This window comes from Heptranchias perlo, unplaced genomic scaffold (assembly GCF_035084215.1).
Source record: "Heptranchias perlo isolate sHepPer1 unplaced genomic scaffold, sHepPer1.hap1 HAP1_SCAFFOLD_940, whole genome shotgun sequence".
Taxonomy (NCBI): domain Eukaryota; kingdom Metazoa; phylum Chordata; class Chondrichthyes; order Hexanchiformes; family Hexanchidae; genus Heptranchias; species Heptranchias perlo.
This window is the reverse complement of record NW_027139982.1, coordinates 2386-17907: the sequence shown is the minus strand read 5'-3', so window position 1 is coordinate 17907 and position 15522 is coordinate 2386. Positions and strand designations below refer to the sequence as shown.

Here is a 15522-nt window from a genome sequence, read left to right as displayed (position 1 = left end):
TATATATAGAATAACAGATACCCGGGAGTGAATTACAGGCTGGAATCTAATCGAGGGGTTCGGGGGTTTATATATAGAATAACAGATACCCGGGAGTGAGTTACAGGCTGGAATCGAATCGAGGGGTTCGGGGGGGGTTTATATATAGAATAACAGATACCCGGGAGTGAGTTACAGGCTGGAATCTAATCGAGGGGTTCGGAGGGTTAATACATAGAATAACAGATACCCGGGAGTGAGTTACAGGCTGGAATCTAATCGAGGGGTTCGGGGGGTTTATATATAGAATAACAGATACCCGGGAGTGAGTTACAGGCTGGAATCTAATCGAGGGGTTCGGGGGGTTTATATATAGAATAACAGATACCCGGGAGTGAGTTACAGACTGGAATCTAATCGAGGGGTTCGGGGGGTTTATATATAGAATAACAGATACCCGGGAGTGAGTTACAGGCTGGAATCTAATCGAGGGGTTCGGGGGGTTTATATACAGAATAACAGATACCCGGGAGTGAGTTACAGGCTGGAATCTAATTGAGGGGTTCGGGGGGGTTTATATATAGAATAACAGATACCCGGGAGTGAGTTACAGGCTGGAATCTAATCGAGGGGTTCGGGGGGTTAATATATAGAATAACAGATACCCGGGAGTGAGTTACAGGCCGGAATCTAATCGAGGGGTTCGGGGGGGTTTATATATAGAATAACAGATACCCGGGAGTGAGTTACAGACTGGAATCTAATCGAGGGGTTCGGGGGGTTTGTATATAGAATAACAGATACCCAGGAGTGAGTTACAGACTGGAATCTAATCGAGGGGTTCGGGGGGTTTATATATAGAATAACAGATACCCGGGAGTGAGTTACAGACTGGAATCTAATCGAGGGGTTCGGGGGGTTTGTATATAGAATAACAGATACCCAGGAGTGAGTTACAGACTGGAATCTAATCGAGGGGTTCGGGGGGTTTATATATAGAATAACAGATACCCGGGAGTGAGTTACAGACTGGAATCTAATCGAGGGGTTCGGGAGGGTTTGTATATAGAATAACAGATACCCAGGAGTGAGTTACAGACTGGAATCTAATCGAGGGGTTCGGGGGGTTTGTATATAGAATAACAGATACCCGGGAGTGAGTTACAGACTGGAATCTAATCGAGGGGTTCGGGGGGTTTATATATAGAATAACAGATACCCGGGAGTGAGTTACAGACTGGAATCTAATCGAGGGGTTCGGGGGGTTTGTATATAGAATAACAGATACCCAGGAGTGAGTTACAGACTGGAATCTAATCGAGGGGTTCGGGGGGTTTATATATAGAATAACAGATACCCGGGAGTGAGTTACAGGCTGGAATCTAATCGAGGGGTTCGGGGGGTTTGTATATAGAATAACAGATACCCAGGAGTGAGTTACAGACTGGAATCTAATCGATGGGTTCGGGAGGGTTTATATATAGAATAACAGATACCCGGGAGTGAGTTACAGGCTGGAATCTAATCGAGGGGTTCGGGAGGGTTTATATATAGAATAACAGATACCCGGGAGTGAGTTACAGGCTGGAATCTAATCGAGGGGTTCGGGGTGGTTTATATATAGAATAACAGATACCCGGGAGTGAGTTACAGGCTGGAATCTAATCGAGGGGTTCGGAGGGGTTTATATATAGAATAACAGATACCCGGGAGTGAGTTGCAGGCTGGAATCCAATCGAGGGGTTCGGGGGGTTTATATATCGAATAACAGATACCCGGGAGTGAGTTACAGACTGGAATCTAATCGAGGGGTTCGGGGGAGTTTATATATAGAATAACAGATACCCGGGAGTGAGTTACAGGCTGGAATCTAATCGAGGGGTTCGGGGGGGTTTATATATAGAATAACAGATACCCGGGAGTGAGTTACAGGCTGGAATCTAATCGAGGGGTTCGGAGGGGTTTATATATAGAATAACAGATACCCGGGAGTGAGTTACAGACTGGAATCTAATCGAGGGGTTCGGGGGGTTTATATATAGAATAACAGATACCCGGGAGTGAGTTACAGGCTGGAATCTAATCGAGGCGTTCGGGGGGTTTATATATAGAATAACAGATACCCGGGAGTGAGTTACAGGCTGGAATCTAATCGAGGGGTTCGGGGGGTTTATGTATAGAATAACAGATACCCAGGAGTGAGTTACAGGCTGGAATCTAATCGAGGGGTTCAGGGGTGTTTATATATAGAATAACAGATACCCGGGAGTGAGTTACAGACTGGAATCCAATCGAGGGGTTCGGGGGGGTTTATGTATCGAATAACCGATACCCGGGATCTAATTTTTCCCCCACTGCCACAATGTCACAGTCACGTGTCACTTGTGTTGTCCATGACAAGTTACAGAGCAGAAAGACACAGTTCCCAGCAGGGACCAAAAGGATCCCATCTCAAACCTTATCACTCTCCCGTAACCCCCCACCTCCACCCCGCCCAATTGCCAGGCAATGCAGCAACCAGGCTACGTGCCTGTATGCCACTCACCAATAGTTAAAGTAAAAGAGATTTTCTTTACACACTTGGAGTACTGTGCACAGTTCTGGTTTCTATATATACATTGCTTAGACCACACGGAGTATTGTTCTGGTCTCGATATATACATTGCTTCGACCACACATGGTACTGTGCAGTTCTGGTCTCTATATATACATTGTTCAACCCACACAGAGCACGGTGCACAGCTCTGGTCTCCACACATGCATTGTTTCGCCCACACTTGGAGTCTGTGCGCAGCTCTGGTCTCGATATATACATTGTTTAGCCCACACCTGGAGCACTGTGCACACTTCTGGTCTCCATAATCACAAAAAGGGTATAGAGGCACTGACCAAACAGCAAAAAAATTCACAAGGTACGATACCAGAACTGAGAGGTTGCAACGATCTGGGGCTCTTTTCTCTGGAAAAGAGAAGACTGAGGGGTGACCTGATCGAGGTCTTTAAGATTATGAAAGGGTTCGATAGGGTAGACATAGAGAAGATGTTTTCACTTGTGGGGAGAGACCAGAACTCGGGGGGCCATAAATATAAGATAGTCACTAATAAATCCAATCGGGGAATTCAGGAGAAACTTCTTTCCCCAGAGAGTGGTGAGAATGTGGAACTCGCTCCCACAAGGAGTAGTTGAGGTGAACAGTGTAGATGGATTTAAGGGGAAGCTGGATAAACACATGAGGGAGAGAGGAATAGAAGGAGATGGTGAGAGGGTGAGATGGAGTAGGGAGGGGGGAAGCTCGTGTGGAGCATAAACACCGGGAGAGAGCAGTGTTTTAAATTCTACGGAGACGCATTGGTCTTGGCAGCAAAGCTTGGAGCACGGAATTGCTTTCCCACGAATAAAACATGTTCCTCATTCACAAGAGAAGGTTCAGGCTCAGAGAAAAGACACCGCAGGTTCAGAGATTCAAAGCAGGCAGCTCGGAGACAGGGCACGTCCAAGTGCACTTCACACTCAAACACAACTCAGCCCTCAACTGACCAAAACACATTGACTGACCATCTCCTCCCTTAGGGTCTCACCTCAAACACACTGACCGTCTGTGCCTCTCCCCCACGGTCTGATACACACTGACCATCTCCTCCCTTAGGGTCTCACCTCAAACACACTGACCGTCTGTGCCCCTCCTCCACGGTCTGATACACACTGACTGTCTCCTCCCATCCCCCACGGTCTGATACACACCGACTGTCTCCTCCCTTAGGGTCTCACCTCAAACACACTGACCGTCTGTGCCTCTCCCCCACGGTCTGATACACACTGACTGTCTCCTCCCATCCCCCACGGTCTGATACACACTGACTGTCTCCTCCCTTAGGGTCTCACCTCAAACACACTGACCGTCTGTGCCCCTCCTCCACGGTCTGATACACACTGACTGTCTCCTCCCTTAGGGTCTCACCTCAAACACACTGACCGTCTGTGCCCCTCCTCCACGGTCTGATACACACTGACTGTCTCCTCCCATCCCCCACGGTCTGATACACACTGACTGTCTCCTCCCTTAGGGTCTCACCTCAAACACACTGACCGTCTGTGCCCCTCCCCCACGGTCTGATACACACTGACTGTCTCCTCCCATCCCCCACGGTCTGATACACACCGACTGTCTCCTCCCTTAGGGTCTCACCTCAAACACACTGACCGTCCGTGCCCCTCCTCCACGGTCTGATACACACTGACTGTCTCCTCCCATCCCCCACGGTCTGATACACACTGACCGTCTGTGCCCCTCCTCCACGGTCTGATACACACTGACCGTCTCCTCCCCTCCCCCACGGTCTGATACACACTGACCATCTCCTCCCCTCCCGCACGGTCTGATACACACTGGCCGTCTCCCCCCCTCCCCCACCGTCTGATACAAACTGGCCGTCTCCTCCCCTCCCCCACCGTCTGATACACACTACCCATCTCCTCCCCTCCCCCACGGTCTGATACACACTACCCATCTCCTCCCCTCCCCCACGGTCTGATACACACTGACCGTCTCCTCCCCTCCCCACGGTCTGATACACACTGACCGTCTCCTCCCCTCCCCCACGGTCTGATACACACTGACCGTCTCCTCCCCTCCCCCACCGTCTGATACACACTACCCATCTCCTCCCCTCCCCCACGGTCTGATACACACTGACCGTCTCCTCCCCTCCCCACGGTCTGATACACACTGACCGTCTCCTCCCCTCCCCACGGTCTGATACACACTGACCGTCTCCTCCCCTCCCCCACGGTCTGATACACACTGACCATCTCCTCCCCTCCCCCACGGTCTGATACACACTGACCGTCTCCTCCCCTCCCCACGGTCTGATACACACTGACCGTCTCCTCCCCTCCCCCACGGTCTGATACACACTGACCGTCTCCTCCCCTCCCCCACCGTCTGATACACACTGACCGTCTCCTCCCCTCCCCCACGGTCTGATACACACTGACCGTCTCCTCCCCTCCCCCACGGTCTGATACACACTGACCGTCTCCTCCCCTCCCGCACGGTCTGATACACACTGACCGTCTCCCCCCCTCCCCCACGGTCTGATACACACTGACCGTCTCCTCCCCTCCCCCACGGTCTGATACACACTGACCGTCTCCCCCCCTCCCCCACGGTCTGATACACACTGACCGTCTCCTCCCTTAGGATCTCACCTCAAACGCACTGGCCGTCTGTGCCCCTCCCCCACGGTCTGATACACACTGACCGTCTCCCCCCCTCCCGCACGGTCTGATACACACTGACCGTCTCCTCCCCTCCCCCACCGTCTGATACACACTGACCGTCTCCTCCCCTCCCCCACCGTCTGATACACACTGACCGTCTCCTCCCCTCCCCCACGGTCTGATACACACTGACCATCTCCTCCCCTCCCCCACGGTCTGATACACACTGACCGTCTCCTCCCCTCCCCACGGTCTGATACACACTGACCGTCTCCTCCCCTCCCCCACGGTCTGATACACACTGACCATCTCCTCCCCTCCCCCACGGTCTGATACACACTGACCATCTCCTCCCCTCCCCCACGGTCTGATACACACTGACCATCTCCTCCCCTCCCCACGGTCTGATACACACTGACCGTCTCCTCCCCTCCCCCACGGTCTGATACACACTGACCGTCTCCTCCCTTCGGGTCTCACCTCAAACGCACTGGCCGTCTGTGCCCCTCCTCCACGGTCTGATACACACTGACCGTCTCCTCCCCTCCCCCCACGGTCTGATACACACTGACCGTCTCCTCCCCTCCCCCACGGTCTGATACACACTGACCGTCTCCCCCCCTCCCCCACGGTCTGATACACACTGACCGTCTCCTCCCCTCCCCCACGGTCTGATACACACTGACCGTCTCCCCCCCTCCCCCACGGTCTGATACACACTGACCGTCTCCTCCCTTAGGATCTCACCTCAAACGCACTGGCCGTCTGTGCCCCTCCTCCACGGTCTGATACACACTGACTGTCTCCTCCCATCCCCCACGGTCTGATACACACTGACTGTCTCCTCCCTTAGGGTCTCACCTCAAACACACTGACCGTCTGTGCCCCTCCTCCACGGTCTGATACACACTGACTGTCTCCTCCCCTCCCCCACCGTCTGATACACACCGACCGTCTCCTCCCCTCCCCCACGGTCTGATACACACTGACCGTCTCCCCCCCTCCCCCACGGTCTGATACACACTGACCGTCTCCCCCCCTCCCCCACGGTCTGATACACACTGACCGTCTCCCCCCCTCCCCCACGGTCTGATACACACTGACCGTCTCCCCCCCTCCCGCACGGTCTGATACACACTGACCGTCTCCTCCCCTCCCCCACCGTCTGATACACACTGACCGTCTCCTCCCCTCCCCCACCGTCTGATACACACTACCCATCTCCTCCCCTCCCCCACGGTCTGATACACACTGACCATCTCCTCCCCTCCCCCACGGTCTGATACACACTGACCGTCTCCTCCCCTCCCCACGGTCTGATACACACTGACCGTCTCCACCCCTCCCCCACGGTCTGATACACACTGACCATCTCCTCCCCTCCCCCACGGTCTGATACACACTGACCATCTCCTCCCCTCCCCCACGGTCTGATACACACTGACCATCTCCTCCCCTCCCCACGGTCTGATACACACTGACCGTCTCCTCCCCTCCCCCACGGTCTGATACACACTGACCGTCTCCTCCCTTCGGGTCTCACCTCAAACGCACTGGCCGTCTGTGCCCCTCCTCCACGGTCTGATACACACTGACCGTCTCCTCCCCTCCCCCCACGGTCTGATACACACTGACCGTCTCCTCCCCTCCCCCACGGTCTGATACACACTGACCGTTTTCCCCCCTCCCCCACGATCTGATACACACTGACCGTCTCCTCCCCTCCCCCACGGTCTGATACACACTGACCATCTCCCCCCCTCCCCCACGGTCTGATACACACTGACCGTCTCCCCCCCTCCCCCACGGTCTGATACACACTGACCATCTCCTCCCCTCCCCACGGTCTGATACACACTGACCATCTCCCCCCCTCCCCCACGGTCTGATACACACTGACCGTCTCCCCCCCTCCCCCACGGTCTGATACACACTGACCATCTCCCCCCCTCCCCCACGGTCTGATACACACTGACCGTCTCCCCCCCTCCCCCACGGTCTGATACACACTGACCGTCTCCCCCCCTCCCCCACGGTCTGATACACACTGACCGTCTCCTCCTCTCCCCCACGGTCTGATACACACTGACCGTCTCCTGCTCCCTCCGTCTGATACACACTGACCGTCTCCTCCCCTCCCCCACGGTCTGATACACACTGACCATCTCCCCCCCTCCCCCACGGTCTGATACACACTGACCGTCTCCCCCCCTCCCCCACGGTCTGAGACACACTGACCGTCTCCTGCTCCCTCCGTCTGATACACACTGACCGTCTCCTGCTCCCTCCGTCTGATACACGCTGACCGTCTCCTGCTCCCTCCGTCTGATACACGCTGACCGTCTCCTGCTCCCTCCGTCTGATACACACTGACCGTCTCCTCCCCTCCCGCACGGTCTGATACACACTGACCATCTCCTGCTCCCTCCGTCTGATACACACTGACCATCTCCTGCTCCCTCCGTCTGATACACACTGACCGTCTCCTCCCCTCCCCCACGGTCTGATACACACTGACCGTCTCCTCCCCTCCCCCACGGTCTGATACACACCGACCGTCTCCCCCCCTCCCCCACGGTGTGAGACACACTGACCGTCTCCTCCTCTCCCCCACGGTCTGAGACACACTGACCGTCTCCTGCTCCCTCCGTCTGATACACATTGACCGTCTCCTGCTCCCTCCGTCTGATACACACTGACCGTCTCCTGCTCCCTCCGTCTGATACACCCTGACCGTCTCCTGCTCCCTCCGTCTGACACACACTGACCGTCTCCTGCTCCCTCCGTCTGATACACCCTGACCGTCTCCTGCTCCCTCCGTCTGATACACACTGACCGTCTCCTGCTCCCTCCGTCTGATACACACTGACCGTCTCCTGCTCCCTCCGTCTGATACACACTGACCGTCTCCTGCTCCCTCCGTCTGATACACACTGACCGTCTCCTGCTCCCTCCGTCTGTTACACACTGACCGTCTCCTCCCCTCCCCCACAGTCTGATACACACTGTCCGTCTCCTGCTCCCTCCGTCTGATACACACTGACCGTCTCCTCCCCTCCATCACCGTCTGATACACTGACCGTCTCCTGCTCCCTCCGTCTGATACACACTGACCGTCTCCTGCTCCCTCCGTCTGATACACACTGACCGTCTCCTCCCCTCCATCACCGTCTGATACACACTGACCGTCTCCTGCTCCCTCCGTCTGACACACACTGACCGTCTCCTGCTCCCTCCGTCTGATACACACTGACCTTCTCCTGCTCCCTCCGTCTGATACACACTGACCGTCTCCTGCTCCCTCCGTCTGATACACACTGACCGTCTCCTGCTCCCTCCGTCTGATACACACTGACCGTCTCCTGCTCCCTCCGTCTGATACACACTGACCGTCTCCTGCTCCCTCCGTCTGATACACACTGACCGTCTCCTGCTCCCTCCGTCTGATACACACTGACCTTCTCCTGCTCCCTCCGTCTGATACACACTGACCGTCTCCTGCTCCCTCCGTCTGATACACACTGACCGTCTCCTGCTCCCTCCGTCTGATACACACTGACCGTCTCCTCCCCTCCCGCACGGTCTGATACACACTGACCGTCTCCTGCTCTCTTCGTCTGATACACACTGACCGTCTCCTGCTCCCTCCGTCTGATACACACTGACCGTCTCCTCCCCTCCATCACCGTCTGATACACACTGACCTTCTCCTGCTCCCTCCGTCTGATACACACTGACCGTCTCCTGCTCCCTCCGTCTGATACACACTGACCGTCTCCTGCTCCCTCCGTCTGATACACACTGACCGTCTCCTCCCCTCCATCACCGTCTGATACACACTGACCGTCTCCTGCTCCCTCCGTCTGATACACACTGACCGTCTCCTGCTCCCTCCGTCTGATACACACTGACCGTCTCCTGCTCCCTCCGTCTGATACACACTGACCGTCTCCTGCTCCCTCCGTCTGATACACACTGACCTTCTCCTGCTCCCTCCGTCTGATACACACTGACCTTCTCCTGCTCCCTCCGTCTGATACACACTGACCGTCTCCTGCTCCCTCCGTCTGATACACACTGACCGTCTCCTGCTCCCTCCGTCTGATACACACTGACCGTCTCCTGCTCCCTCCGTCTGATACACACTGACAGTCTCCTGCTCCCTCCGTCTGATACACACTGACCGTCTCCTGCTCCCTCCGTCTGATACACACTGACCGTCTCCTGCTCCCTCCGTCTGATACACACTGACCTTCTCCTGCTCCCTCCGTCTGATACACACTGACCGTCTCCTGCTCCCTCCGTCTGATACACACTGATCGTCTCCTGCTCCCTCCGTCTGATACACACTGATCGTCTCCTGCTCCCTCCGTCTGATACACACTGACCGTCTCCTGCTCCCTCCGTCTGATACACACTGACCGTCTCCTGCTCCCTCCGTCTGATACACACTGACCGTCTCCTCCCCTCCCGCACGGTCTGATACACACTGACCGTCTCCTGCTCTCTTCGTCTGATACACACTGACCGTCTCCTGCTCCCTCCGTCTGATACACACTGACCGTCTCCTCCCCTCCATCACCGTCTGATACACACTGACCGTCTCCTGCTCCCTCCGTCTGATACACACTGACCGTCTCCTGCTCCCTCCGTCTGATACACACTGACCGTCTCCTGCTCCCTCCGTCTGATACACACTGACCGTCTCCTGCTCCCTCCGTCTGATACACACTGACCGTCTCCTGCTCCCTCCGTCTGATACACACTGACCGTCTCCTGCTACCTCCGTCTGATACACACTGACCGTCTCCTGCTCCCTCCGTCTGATACACACTGACCTTCTCCTGCTCCCTCCGTCTGATACACACTGACCGTCTCCTGCTCCCTCCGTCTGATACACACTGACCGTCTCCTGCTCCCTCCGTCTGATACACACTGACCGTCTCCTGCTCCCTCCGTCTGATACACACTGACCGTCTCCTCCCCTCCCCCACAGTCTGATACACACTGTCCGTCTCCTGCTCCCTCCGTCTGATACACACTGACCGTCTCCTCCCCTCCCGCACGGTCTGATACACACTGACCGTCTCCTGCTCCCTTCGTCTGATACACACTGACCGTCTCCTGCTCCCTCCATCTGATACACACTGACCGTCTCCTCCCCTCCATCACCGTCTGATACACACTGACCGTCTCCTGCTCCCTCCGTCTGATACACACTGACCGTCTCCTCCCCTCCATCACCGTCTGATACACACTGACCGTCTCCTGCTCTCTTCGTCTGATACACACTGACCGTCTCCTGCTCCCTCCGTCTGATACACACTGACCGTCTCCTCCCCTCCATCTGATACACACTGACCGTCTCCTCCCCTCCATCACCGTCTGAGACACACTGACCGTCTCCTGCTCCCTCCGTCTGATACACACTGACCGTCTCCTGCTCCCTCCGTCTGATACACACTGACCGTCTCCTGCTCCCTCCGTCTGATACACACTGACCGTCTCCTGCTCCCTCCGTCTGATACACACTGACCGTCTCCTGCTCCCTCCGTCTGATACACACTGACCGTCTCCTGCTCCCTCCGTCTGATACACACTGACCGTCTCCTGCTCCCTCCGTCTGATACACACTGACCTTCTCCTGCTCCCTCCGTCTGATACACACTGTCCGTCTCCTGCTCCCTCCGTCTGATACACACTGACCGTCTCCTCCCCTCCCGCACGGTCTGATACACACTGACCGTCTCCTGCTCCCTTCGTCTGATACACACTGACCGTCTCCTGCTCCCTCCGTCTGATACACACTGACCGTCTCCTCCCCTCCATCACCGTCTGATACACACTGACCGTCTCCTGCTCCCTCCGTCTGATACACACTGACCGTCTCCTCCCCTCCCGCACGGTCTGATACACACTGACCGTCTCCTGCTCCCTTCGTCTGATACACACTGACCGTCTCCTGCTCCCTCCGTCTGATACACACTGACCGTCTCCTCCCCTCCATCACGGTCTGATACACACTGACCGTCTCCTGCTCTCTTCGTCTGATACACACTGACCGTCTCCTGCTCCCTCCGTCTGATACACACTGACCGTCTCCTCCCCTCCATCACCGTCTGAGACACACTGACCGTCTCCTGCTCCCTCCGTCTGATACACACTGACCGTCTCCTGCTCCCTCCGTCTGATACACACTGACCGTCTCCTGCTCCCTCCGTCTGATACACACTGACCGTCTCCTGCTCCCTCCGTCTGATACACACTGACCGTCTCCTGCTCCCTCCGTCTGATACACACTGACCGTCTCCTGCTCCCTCCGTCTGATACACACTGACCGTCTCCTGCTCCCTCCGTCTGATACACACTGACCGTCTCCTGCTCCCTCCATCACCGTCTGATACACATTGACCGTCTCCTGCTCCGCCCGTCCCACGCTGACCCCTTCGTTGCCCTCCGCCCCCTCCCGTACTCACTGGCTGCTGCTGAACTGCGCTCCGCCCAGGAACCCGTACTTGTCGGTGCGCCGAGCCGAGGCCGTGCTCCCGTTGATCTCCGAGTCCGAGCCCATCGAGCTGCCGTCCTCGGGCAGCAGGGACTCGGCCGTGCCGTACATGGAGACCGAGTCCGCCTGGCCGTACATGGAGACCGAGTCCGCCTGGCCGTACAGCGAGACCGAGTCCGCCCCCGAGACCGCGTCCGGGGCCGGGGAGCCCGAGGGGCAGCGGGGGGAAGGGGGCACGGCGGCAGGGCGGGCCGGAGGCTGGGCAGCGGGCACGGCCGGAGAGCGGTCAGCGGCCGGAGCCCGGTCTGTGGGCACTGCTGGAGGCTGGTCAGCGGGCACGGCCGGGGAGCGGTCAGCTGAAGGGTGGTCAGCTGGCACGAGTGGAGACCAGTCAGCGGGCACGGCCGGGGAGCGGTCAGCTGGCACGAGTGGAGACCGGTCAGCGGGCACGACCGGAGGGCGGTCAGCGGGCTCTACCGGAGGGCGGTCAGCGGGCACGACCGGAGGGCGGTCAGTGGGCACCACTGAAGACTGGACAGTGGGCACAAGTGGAGGGCCGTCAGTGGGCACAAGTGGAGACCGGTCAGCGGGCACGACCGGAGGGCGGTCAGCGGGCACAAGTGGAGACCGGTCAGCGGGCACGACCGGAGGGCGGTCAGCGGGCACAAGTGGAGACCGGTCAGCGGGCACGACCGGAGGGCGGTCTGCGGGCACAGCTGAAGACTGGTCAGTGGGCACAAGTGGAGACCGGTCAGTGGGCATGGCCGGAGACTGGTCAGCGGGCACAGCTGAAGACTGGTCAGTGGGCATGGCCGGAGACTGGTCAGCGGGCACAGCTGAAGACTGGTCAGCGGGCACAAGTGGAGACTGGTCAGCGGGCACGGCCGGAGACTGGTCAGCGGGCACAAGTGGAGACTGGTCAGTGGGCACAAGTGGAGACTGGTCAGCGGGCACGGCCGGAGACTGGTCAGCGGGCACAAGTGGAGACTGGTCAGTGGGCACAAGTGGAGACTGGTCAGCGGGCACGGCCGGAGACTGGTCAGCGGGCACGGCCGGAGGGCGGTGTGGGGAGAAGGGGGGCGGCGGGGGCTTCTTCTTCATCATCACCACCACCACCTTGCTCCCCGTCTCGCCCGTGGGGAAGGCCGGGGCCGGGGACGGGGACGGGGCGGAGGCCGAGCCCATCACCGAGGTCGAGTAGAGGCCGGAGACGGGCAGCGGGGCCCGGCTCTCGGCCATGGCCGGAGTGGGCGGGGGGGGAATCGATCGAGGTGAGGGGTGTTATAGCCCCGGCGGGGTGAGTGTCGGCCCGGCTCCGGCTCCGGCTCCGGGGCCTCGGCGCATCGTCGAAATTGAGGCGACGCCGCCTCTCCCGCCCGAACAACCGCCGCCTAACGGCCAACAGCGCTCGAGCGGCCTCGGCGGGCGTGCGTGCGTGCGCGCCCCCCGAGCGGCCTCGGCGTGCGTGCGCGCCCCCGACCCCTCGGACAATGCGACGGGTGGGTGGCGTACACGCCCCCGTAACGCGACGAGCTCGTCACCCGCCGCCGCCGCCGCCGCGCTCCCGCGCTCTGTTGCGTAACCGCGTTCCCGCCCAAAAGGGATTGTGAGCATGCGCGAATTAGAGCCCGCCTCCTGCCTCCTCCTCCTCTTGAGGCGCTCTGTTGCGTCATCGCGTTCCCCCCCCCCCCCCCCCCCCTCGGGGATTGTGAGCATGCGCGATTTTAGAGCCCGCCTCCTGCCGCCTCCTCCTCTTGAGGCGCTCTGTTGCGTCATCGCGTCTCCGCCCACCCGCCTGGGGAGGGGAGAGTGGGCTGTGAGCATGCGCGGTTCGCGCCCTCCCGCTGTCAGCGCTCCTTCAGTCCCTCCTCTCACGCACGACTGTTGCGTCATCGCGCTCTCTCCCACTCCAGCTCAGCGCGGGGGGGGGGGGGGGGCGGGGAGCATGCGCGGATCGCGCCCACCGCTGTCGGGGCTCCAGCCCCGCCCCGCTCGCTCACGCACGCACGCACGCCGGGCTTTGTTGCGTCATCGCGCTCCCGACCCGCACGCCAGGCAGGGGCCGGCGCCGTGAGCATGCGCAGATCGCGCCCAGCGCCTCCCTCTTGTCTCTCTCTCCCTCCCACCCCCCCATTTAAAGGGGTATCCACCACAAACAGTGAGGGGACACCCCCCCCTCCACACACACACACCCCCACTCAAAATACAAACATTGAACCCCCCCCCCCTTCGTCCCCCCCCTCAGACCGGCGAAAAGCGGATTTTTAAAAATAAAATGATAAGTTGGAGTGGCGCGGTGGGAAAGCACGGACAAGAGGGGCAGAACGGCCTCCTTTCCCCCCCCGGCGCCCCGGGCGAGACGAGGCCCGCCTCGTGGCCCGTAGCCCCCCCCCCCCCCCCCGCGCGCGCTGGGCGGCGCCACGCTTTCGTGGCGATTTACGGCGGAGGGGTGGTGGGAGGAGGAGGAGGAGGAGGCCACTCGGCCCGTCCGGTCCGGTCCGTGCCGGCCGAAAAATGAGCCGCCCGGCCTAATCCCGTTTTCCAGCTCTTGGTCCCGTCGCCCTGTAGGTTTATGGCGTTTCGGGCGCACGCACACCCAGGCAGTTTTCAAAATGAGTTGAGGGTTTCTGCCTCCCTCTCCGCTAGCTGGAGACTCCAAGAAGATATCAATGGGTTGGCGGAGTGGGTGGAAAAGTGGCAAATGGAGTTCAACCCGGAGAAGTGTGAGGTAACGCACTTTGGGAGGGCAAAACAGTAAACGGGAATACGCAGTAAACGGGAATATATTGAGAGGGGCAGAGGAAGTGAGAGACCTTGGAGTGCATGTGCACAGGTCCCTGAAGGTGGCAGTACAGGTAGATAAGGTTGTGAAGAAGGCATATGGAATGCTCTCTGTTATTAGCTGAGGTACAGAATACAAAAGCAGGGATGTAATGATGGAACTGTATAAAACGCTGGTCAGGCCACAGCTGGAGTATTGTGCGCAGTTCTGGTCACCACATTACAGGAAGGACGCAATTGCTCTGGAGAGAGTGCAGAGAAGATTTACAAGAATGTTGGCAGAACAGCTACGAGGAGAGATTGGATAGGCTGGGGTTGTTTTCCTTGGAGCAGAGGAGGCTGAGGGGGGACTTGATTGAGGTGCACAAAATTATGAGGGACCCCAGATAGAGCAGACAGGAAGTACCTGTTTCCCCTAGCGGAGAGTTCAAGAACTAGAGGACATGGATTTAAGCTGATTGGCGGAAGGATTAGAGGGGACATGAGGAAAAACTTTTTTACCCAGAGGGTGGTGGGTGTATGGAATTCACTGCCCGAATTGGTGGTAGAGGCAGGGACCCTCAACCCTTTCAAAAAGTACCTGGACCCGCACCTAAAGTGCTGTAAGCTGCAGGGCTACGGACCGGGTGCTGGAAGGTGGGATCAGAATGGGCACCTGGTTGTTCTTCGAGCCGGCACGGACACGATGGGCCGAATGGCCCCCATTCTGAGCTGTATCTTTCCTGGAAGGAGGCCACTCGGCCCGTCGCGTCCGTGCCGGCCGAGGAAGAGACACCTGCTGAATCCCGCTTTCCAGCTCTTGGTCTGTCGCCCTGTCGGTTTACGGCACCTCAGGCGCACGTCCAGGTAGTTTTGAAATGAGTTGAGGGTTTCTGCCTCTCCCACCCTCTCAGGCAGTGAGTTCCAGACCCCCACCACCCTCCGGGTGAAAAAAATATCTCCTCAGCTCCCCTCCAATCCTTCTCCCAATTACTATAAATCTGTGACCCCTCTGCTAAGGGGGATGGATCCTCCCTATCCACTCCACCGAGTCCCC

General features: G+C 58.2%; 1 protein-coding gene across 1 annotated transcript in view; it reads right to left on the bottom strand.

The window, feature by feature from the left end:
- Nucleotides 1-13168, bottom strand: part of LOC137319941 (TBC1 domain family member 10B-like) — a gene marked incomplete at its 3' end in the record, with an annotated part of 62707 nt that extends 49539 nt beyond the window's left edge. Inside the window, exon 1 of the mRNA XM_067981815.1 lies at nt 11677-13168. Within this exon, the coding sequence (XP_067837916.1) occupies nt 11677-12944 (1268 nt within the window). The remainder of the gene's footprint in view (nt 1-11676) is intronic.
- Between the last annotated feature and the right edge of the window lie 2354 nt (nt 13169-15522).